This window comes from Belonocnema kinseyi, chromosome 10 (assembly GCF_010883055.1).
Source record: "Belonocnema kinseyi isolate 2016_QV_RU_SX_M_011 chromosome 10, B_treatae_v1, whole genome shotgun sequence".
In the NCBI taxonomy this organism is placed as follows: domain Eukaryota; kingdom Metazoa; phylum Arthropoda; class Insecta; order Hymenoptera; family Cynipidae; genus Belonocnema; species Belonocnema kinseyi.
The window spans coordinates 65,168,605-65,178,343 of record NC_046666.1 but is presented as its reverse complement, the minus strand read 5'-3'; the positions used below and the strand labels follow the sequence as shown (position 1 = coordinate 65,178,343).

At 35.5% G+C, this 9,739-nt stretch overlaps 1 protein-coding gene across 1 annotated transcript in view; it reads left to right on the top strand.

Moving 5' to 3' along the window:
* LOC117181175 overlaps nt 1–9,000 on the top strand; it is a 12,848-nt gene extending 3,848 nt beyond the window's left edge. The window contains exon 3 of the mRNA XM_033373743.1: nt 8,476–9,000. Coding sequence (XP_033229634.1) covers nt 8,476–8,575 — 100 coding nt within the window. The 3' untranslated portion in view covers nt 8,576–9,000. The remainder of the gene's footprint in view (nt 1–8,475) is intronic.
* The last annotated feature ends 739 nt before the right edge of the window (nt 9,001–9,739 follow it).

The window sequence follows — 9,739 nt, the reverse complement described above, 5'->3', positions numbered from 1 at the left end:
CACCAAAAAGTTTCATCCCTCTAGTGCATGTGGAACACACCCCAAATCAACCCCTGCACACTATAAAATTCGTTAAAAATACAAAATTTCGAAAAGTCAAAATATTTTAAATGATTATCGCTGCATTTAGTGCCAAAAGTGCAACTAAAAAGTTTCATCCCTCTAGTGCATGTGGAACACACCCCAAATCAACTCCTGCACACTATAAAATTCATTAAAAATACACAATTTCGAAAAGTCAAAATGTTTTTAATGACTATCCCTGCATTTAGAGCTAAAAGTACTACAAAAAAGTTTCATCCCTCTTGTGTATGTGGAACACACCCCAAATCAACCCCTGCACACTATAAAATTCATTAAAAATACACAATTTCGAAAAGTCAAAATGTTTTTAATGATTATCGCTGCATTAAGAGCCAAAAATACCACAAAAAAGTTCCATCTCTCTAGTGCATGTGGAACACACTCCAAATCAACCCCTCCATAATATAAAATTCGTTAAAAATACACTATTTCGAAAAGTCAAAATGTCTTTAATGATTATCGCTGCATTTTGAGCCAAAAGTGCGACAAAAAAGTTTCATCCCTCTAGTGCATGTGGAACATACCCCAAATCAACCCCTGCACGCTATAAAATTCGTAAAAAATACAAAATTTCGAAAAGTCAAAGTGTTTTTAATGATTATCGCTGCATTTAGAGCCAAAAGTACAACAAAAAAGTTTCATGCCCCTAGCGCATGTGGAACACAGCCCAAATCAATCCCTGCACACTATAAAATTCGTTAAAAAAAAGAATTTTAAAAAGTCAAAATGATTTTAATGACTATCGCTGCATTTAGTGCTGAAAGTGCCGCCAAAAAGTTTCATCCCTCTAGTGCATGTGGAACACACCCCAAATCAACCCCTGCACACTATAAAATTCGTTAAAAATACACAATTTCGAAAAGTGAAAATATTTTTAATGATTATTGCTGCATTTAGTGCCAAAAGTGCAACTAAAAAGTTTCATCCCTCTAGTGCATGTGGAACACACCCCAAATCAACCCCTAGATATAATAAAATTCGTTAAAAATACACAATTTCGAAAAGTCAAAATGTTTTGAATGATTATCGCTGCATTTAGTGCTGAAAGTGCCGCCAAAAAGTTTCATCCCTCTAGTGCATGTGGAACACATCCCAAATCAACCCCTGCACATTATAAAATTCGTTAAAAATACACAATTTCGAAAAGTCAAAATGTTTTTAATGATTATTGCTGCATTTAGTGCTGAAAGTGCCGCCAAAAAGTTTGATTTGGGATGTGTTCCACATGCACTAGAGGGATGAAACTTTTTGGCGGCACTTTTAGCACTAAATGCAGCGATAATCATTAAAAACATTTTGACTTTTCGAAATTGCGTATTTTTAACGAATTTTATAGTGTGCAGGGGTTGATTTGGGGTGTATTCCACATGCACTAGAAAGATGAAACTTTTTAGTTGCACTTTCGGCACTAGATGCAGCGATAATCATTAAAAACATTTTGACTTTTTGAAATTGTGTATTTTTAACGAATTTTATTATATTTAGGGGTTGATTTGGGGTGGGTTCCACATACGCTAGAGGGCTGAAACTTGAAGATGGGACTTTTGGCACATAATACTGTCATAAACAATGAAAACATTTTGACTTTTCAAATATTTTATTTTTCGTTTTTTTCGTTTTTTGTAAACGTTGGGAACTTCAGACTCATACAAAAAGTACGCGTCCTATCAAGAAGTGATTCTTTACGAAATTGTAGATCTTTTTTGAGATAACCATTTTTGTTCATTCATCTTTTTTTGATTCCTATATAGTTTGTCCACAAAATGAAATTTTTTATTTTCCATTATTTTTTGTGCATTTAAAATTTGAATTTTCGATTTTTGAAGAAAATCCAAAAATTCATTATGATAATCTTGTAGGGATTTCAAAAAGAAATGTTTTTCTTCTCTTGACTTTTTTTCATATCGTGCGTTTTTCGGCTTCAAATTTTGATTTTCGGTTGATTAAAAAAATTTTGAAAACGCTATGACTCTGAGAATTTTCTTTCTATCGAAAAAAGTCATTAGGATAAATTGTTTGTTCTTTTCAATGCTTTAAAAATCCGTACATAGAATTTTCAAATTCAGAAAAAAGTGGTCTCAAAAATTTTCAAAATGCACTCACTTTTTGAATTTTTATCAAAAATGGCTGGTTAACGAACTTGTCTTTTCTTTTAGAACCTAGAAAAAGTGTGCCAAAGATGGATTTGATTCGTTCATTTTTTCGAGAGTTATGGTGTTTACGGACGGACGGACAGACAGACAGACGCCATCGTGAAAACCTGATTTTCGGATTCAGGGGGTCTCGAAACGTGGAGATCCGTTGAAAAAGTGTGATGTCAAATTTCCGACAATTCTAATACTTTCTCAATCATAAATGATGAGAATGTAAAAATCGGTGGTCATGCTAGCTTAACGTTAAGATAGCAGAACCACACATCGTAAAAAACTAATTTTTCAAAATTTCTTTTCTCTATAATTTAGGGCTCATTTAGGGCTCACTTAATGCCCTATTGTCAAATTTAATGCTCCGCAATTTTTCGAAAAAACCTGTGGTCATGCTAGCTTAACGTTAAACTAGCAGGACCACACAGAGAAAAAAACGACTTAGGCATTATTTCTTTCAACAATAATTTAGGGCTCATTTAGGGCTCTGGCAATATGAGGATAAAATTTTTTTTTAAATTGTTTAAGCAATTTTTGTTTAAAAAAATCTAGTAAAAGCTGAAATATCATCCACTGAAAGTCTTGCAATATTTTCTTCGCCCTTTTTTTTGTTATAAAGGGTGATTTTTTTAGCTTGAAACTTTCAAATATCTCGAAAAATAGGTACTCTATAAAAAAATGTTATGAATCAAAATTTTATCACTCTGAGGAGTACATACACTGAGGTTAAAATCCGTTCCCCCACACCGCCCCCAGGGGGTGGGGGCAGGGGAAAATTTGAAATATTAAATGATATTTGAAAATTTTAAGTTGAACAAATCACCTTGTATTGTGCTACCTTAACGTTATAAAAAATACATGAAGAAAACCATAAAACCCATTTTTACTCCCCGCATAATTTAGGGTTCATTGAGGACTAATTTGGGCCCGTAGTACTAAATTTTGGGCTCTTTTATTTTTTGAAAAGAATAGTGTTTGCAATAGCTTAATAATAAGTTAGCTCAAGACTGCTGGAAAATTGAATAAAAATGATTTTACAGAAAATTCACCTCGTAGAATAATTTTGGGCTCATTTAGGGCTCTGGGAATATGATAATTAAAAATTTTTAAATATGTTTAAACAATTTTTTATCTGTTTTTACAAAAAATACTACAACATAACATTTGAGAATACCTTCCCAAATTAGTCCTAAAGGAGCCCTAAATTATACGAGGAGTAAAAATGTGTTGAATTGGTTGAATTCATTTTTACTAGAATTGTTTGAACAATTTTTTAAAATTTTTCATTATCAGATTGCCAGAGGTCTAAATGAGCCCTAAATTATTGTGGAAAGAAATAATGCCTAAGTCTTTTTTTTCTCTCTGTGGTCCTGCTAGGTTAACGTTAAGCTAGCATGACCACAGGTTTTTTCAAAAAATTGCGGAGCATTACATTTGGCAATAGGGCATTAAGTGAGCCCTAAATGAGCCCTAAATTATAGAGCAAAGAAATTTGAAAAAATTAGTTTTTTATCATGTGTGGTTCTGCTATCTTAACGTTAAGCTAGCATGACCACCGGTTCTTTTGTTTAAATAAAGAGCATTCAATTTGACTTTAAATGAAAATGTTTGATTACCGCTCTGAACTCGTTTTTTTTCTATTTTTCTTAACGAACAATTTTTTTTTCAATTGGTTATAAAACCACGTAAACTCAGAAGATGTGGACTGTGACTGCACCATATATCTAGTCGGGAGTGGTGCTGACTGAAAACAGATGATTTGGAGCGATTCGCGCGCCATCTGTTGGTCATTCTAAGGACTTATTGAACTACCCTCGTAGTTTTTTGTTCTTCAATGTTTCATGATCATTATAAAAAATTAATTAAATAAATGTAAATTATTTAAAGTATTTGTATAAAATTTAAACAATAAAGAATAAAAAACACACTTCAACAAATTAAAAAATATGTTAATCTCATTTTGATAAAAATAAACAATTAATCTCTAATAAATTGTTTAAACAATTAAATGATGGTTTCAACAAACAATTTGCTATTAACAGTTACAAATTCCGCATTAATGACAGAAAATTGATATGAAATAATAAGCGAGAAAGTTAACGAAGAAAGATCAGTTTCCCTCTAAACCCTCGAAACCACGTTTTTCCAATTGGCCGGCATGATATTTCAAAAACGGTTTGACCGATTTCTTTTAAATTTGTAGGGTAGGTTCAAAACCGTGTCAATTACTCTTTTTTCAATATTTTAAAAATACCCTAGTTCACGCGATAGCCACAGCTTCACAGATTAAAATTCGGTTAAAATTTCGGCCATGCAACACTTTTTTTTTAAATGGGTGTCTTCGGAGTGGCGCCATACGCATTATAATAATGATTTTGGGTTAACTGATTTGGCTGAAACATTTTCTGGAAACCTCATAAAATGGACGCAGGGGGTGGCATACCCTCTATTTGAGATTTATTTTTTGGAACCCTATTATACTCCCTTAAGAAAAATGTAATTGGAAAAATATTATAGCCCTATAATGATTTTCTTATAATAAATTTTCTATAATTTTTGCGATTAGAGGAATAATTACAGGAAAAAATATGTACGTAAATTAATCATATTAAAGTATTGAAATAATTATTGGAAACGGTGTGGAAAGACTGCCGATGCCGACAAAAAAGCTTTCTGCCGGTACCAGCAATAAATTTCTCTGCTGGTACCGGTAAAAAAATTGTTAGCATACCGAAGGTACGGTCAGATATCTTAGAGTAAGGTCATGTGATTTAAAAGTTATTTTTTTACAGGGTCAAACCCGTACCCCTTACCAAAATCTCATGTGGGCGGAAAGGCACTCCTTTTACTGCTCACCGAAATAATTTTTTTTTCAAACCTCTACCCCTTTCCAGTGTCTCATGGGGCCACAGAAATAATATTAGGCAAACCCATAACCCTTTCCAACGTTTCGTGTTGGCGGGAAGGCATCTCTATGCCTGGTCACAAAAATAATGCTGGTGAAACCCCTGCACTTTTCCAAAACTTCGCGGGTGCGAGGAGGCACTCCTCTGGCTGGTCAGAGAAATAATTTTGACCAAACCCCTATACCTTTCCAACAGCCCGTGGATGCGGGAAGGAAAACCTGTGACTGACCACAGAAATAATATTGGTCAAACCCCTATCCCACGTTTCGTGGCGTTTGAGGGCACTCCTTTGACTGGTGACATAAATATGTTAGCAAAAATAATACCACTTTCCAACGTTTCGTGGGGCTGGAAAGGACTCCTGTAATTGGTCACATCAATAATTTTTGTCAAACCCCTAATCCTTCCAACATCTCGTGGGGACAGGAAGGTACTCCTTTGACTGATCATAGAAATAATTTTGGTTGAAACCGTACCCCTTTGAAACATCCCGTGAGGGTAGAAAGGGACCCTTGTGTCTGGTCATATAAATAATTTTTGTTAAACCTCTATCCCTTTGCAACATCTCGTAGAAGCAGGAAAACACGCTTTTGATCGTTACTAGAAATAATGTTGGTCAAACCCCTACCCTTTTCGAGCATTACGGGATATAATGTTGGTCAAACCCATACCCCTTTCCAAAAACTCACACTGAGAAAACTATATCGCATGAATTACAATATATATCGTAATTCCTGCGCTATATATCGTAATTATCACATTACAATAGCGCAAAATCGTGATATCGTACATTGCAAGTTTTTACATTATATACCGCATAATTGGGTAATCTATAACGTAAGAATTTAAGTTTATTACGCTATCACAATTTATTTCTTCTTTTGTGATCTCGCGAGGGTTCTAGTAGTCAGCAAACCATCACAGAAAAAATTAAAGATAAAGTTTACATCGATTCCAGGTGAAAGATTCACCGAAACAAAGATTAACCTTGCCAGATAAACTTTACATGAATCGAAGATAATTTCCGATTGTTAACCTTGCCTGGATAATCTTTCATATTATAAGCTTAGCGTTTGCTAAATGGTATTGAATCAGTTCTAATTCGTCTACAATAATGTGACTTATTTCGGAGGAAATATATCAGTAAGAAAAAATTTGGTGTGTGTTTTCTGATGTTGATTCTACATGTTTTACCGAAATCTTTTCACTTAGGCGCGACACAGTCGACGAGTTCAAAATTATTTTCCTAACCTCAGTGAAACTTTCGCCGAAATATGTTTAATCATTAACCGTTGCAGGTCTTACCTGCAGAAAATTTCTACTTTTTTCTGTGATTGTTTTAAATCTGGTGTCCCAATTTATAGCTCGAACTCACTCATGCTCTGCCTTTTTTCCCGTTGCTGCTAAGAACGCCGTCGTAGCAGACGACAGCAACACAATTTAACTTCATTTTTTTATGTGATATTAGTGCATTTTAATATCGTACAAAGCACTGGGACCTGATTGTACGTTATCATATTGCGATCTCTTGCAATATAGAAGTTTTGCGATATCATTGTGCGATATCTTTTTCTCCGTGTATGAAAACAGAATGGCACTCCTTTGATAGTTCCTATAAATGTTCGTGAAACCCCTACCCATTTATAACGTCTCTTGGGGGCACGGAAAGACACCCCTGTGACTGTACACAGAAATAATGTTAGTAAAACATCTACCCCTTCATAACGTCTCGTGGGGAGGTAAGGCGCTCCTGTGACTGCTTACAGAAATAATGTTTGTCAAACCCCTACCCCTACCCCTTCGCGACATCTCGTGGGGGCGAGAAGGCACCCCTGAGTTTGGTGACAGAAATAATGTCGGTCAAACCCCTACCTCTTTCGAGCATCTTGTGGGGGTGGGAAAGCACCCCTAACAGTGCTTACAAAAATAGTGCTGGTAAATCCCATACCCCTTTCCAACATCTCGTGGGGGCAGGAAAGCATCCCTGTGGCTGGTAAGAAAAATAGTAATGCTGGTAAAACCCCTGCCCCTTTTCAACATCTCGTGAGAGCAGAAAGGCACCCTTTTCCAACATCTTGTAAGGGCTAGAAGGCACTGCAATGGTCTGGAAGGTACCCCTGTGACTGTTCACATAAATAGTTTTGGTCAAACCCCTAACACTTTCCAACCTTTCGGGGGGCAGGAAGGAACTCCTGTGACTGCTTACAGAAATAATGTTGGTCCAACCCTTGCCTCTTTCCAACATCTCGTCAGGCCCGAAAGGCACCCCTTTTCAACATCTCGTGGGGGCGAGAAAGCACACCTGAAACTGATGACAGAAATAATGTTGGTTAAACCCTTACTCCTTCTCAACGCCACGTAGGGGTTGGGTAGGCGCCTCTGTTGCTGTTTATAGAAATAATGGTGGTCAAACCCCTACCTCTCTCAAAATCTCGTGGGGACGGGAAGACATCCCTGTGACTGTTCATATAAATAATGTGAGTTAAACCACTATGCCTCTCCAACATCTCGTGGGGGTTAAAGAAATTATGTTGTTCAAACCCCGACCCCCTTCCAACATCTTGTGGGCTGGAAGGCACCCCTGTGACTGTTTACAGAAATAATGTTGGTCAAACCCCTAATCCTTTTCAACGTCTCGTGGGGGCGGGGAGGCACTCCTGTGACTGTTAAGAGAAATTATGTTGGTCAAACCACTGCAACTTCCCAAAATCTCGTGAAAGTGGGGTGGGAAGGCACTCCTGTGACTGCTTACAGAAATAATGGTGGGCAAACCCCTACACCTTTCCAACGTCTTGCGGGGGTGGGAAGACACCTCTATGACTCTTCACAGAAGTATGTTGGTCAAACCCCTACTCCTTTCCAACGTCTCGTGGGTGTGGGAAGTCACTCCTGTGACTGCGTACAGAAATAATGTTGGTCAAACCCCTACCCCTTTCCAATGTTGCTATTATTGCGATGTTGCTATTATTAGATACCTTTTGAGCGTAGTAAAGTGGTTAGTTTTGACATCAGGCATTCTTCAGCTAATCTGGATGTATGTACAATTAATTATTATTTTTTATAATTTAAATATTATTTTTTTATTATTTGATGGGAACAGAAGATGGCTTATAAGTTGATAAACAGTAATACATATTTCTGGGAAACGAGAAACAATTTTATATTTATGATTAACCGTAAAATTCGATCTTATTTGCAAAGCTAATCATTAACAATAATTGTATAAGCACTTGTTTTCTTGCATTCTCAAATTTTTTACTGCATTGATATATTATTTTTTAAACTTTGTATCCACATTTATAGTAAGTTAATTTGATTTACATAATTTTGTCCTTTTTCAGGCCGTTTTCTGAAGGACAGGAGGATCCAGAGCACATGCGGCCCCAGCATCTTAGGATCCGGTCTTCGCAGAAGAGAAGGAATCTCTGGGAACTGGTCTAAAGAGGCAATGCTGCCATCGCCCCGACGAGAAAATCCACGAAAGTTATTTTTTGAGTCCCTCTTAGTCCCAATCATGTCGCAGGATTAAAGTTCCAAACCGACACGGGGATAGGTTGTAATTTAAATTGAAAATGGTATAGTGGCCGCTAATTCAGAACGTCATTATTTAATTAGCGAGTGGATTTTCGAAATATTATGGATTTCTTAAATCAGGTTCTATCTTTTCTCGGGGCTTAAAACATTTTAAAAATTCTTTCAGAATACACAAATAAGTTGTTTTCAAAATTCCCAAAGTTAGAATCAGTCTTTCAAAATGTTATAATTCAATTTGGAGACCAAGAAAAGATTTCGTAGGCAGACTGCGCATCGAAGGAATTTCAGCATGTTAAAAAAATTATTATTTCAGTTTTCCTTCAGTGTGAAGAAACCTCCTAGGGCAAATTTGTATTATATTGTATTGAATTCAACTATTATTTTAGTTTAAATTTGAATTGTCTTTTTTGCAACATAAATTTTATTTGGAACAAAACCTTAAATTTGCACAAACCTTAGTTAATTTATATGAATTTGAGTCCTTTAATTAAAGTGATTAATGAATAACATTAAAACTCAACACATAAAAAGTAAAGTAATTTTTGGTAAAAATTTAATTTGAGAAAAAAATTACTAATCATAGAACAGGATGTCTTAATTCTTCTCAGATATCCAAATATTCTAGTGAATATTTGGTATCAGCGTACACCGTTACATTAATTAAGTTGGGCGTAAGATCTATGTGTGCGTGGGTGATTTGAGAATTTGCGTTTAACTTAAATTTTTCAACAACTACTATTAAAATAATAATTTTCTCAATAATTAAAGTTCCTTTTCTTAATAACCAGATATTAAAAGAAAGCATGAAATATTCTTAACAATTAAAAGAATTTTTCTTATTTCTGATCATCTGATGATTCTTGTAATAATTTAACGATGACGCATTGTGAAAATTAATTAAATATTTAATTTTCATTTGAAGTAAAAACGGTGTACGATTGCAGGTCTTCAAGTTTGTGTGAAAAATGCCCAAACGTGATCTAGAAGCTCAGGTGTTGGATAGGTCCCGGGACGCTATCTCTAGTGTAGGGTTTTTTCACCGGGGCGGTATGTGTGAGAACCGTGAAATGA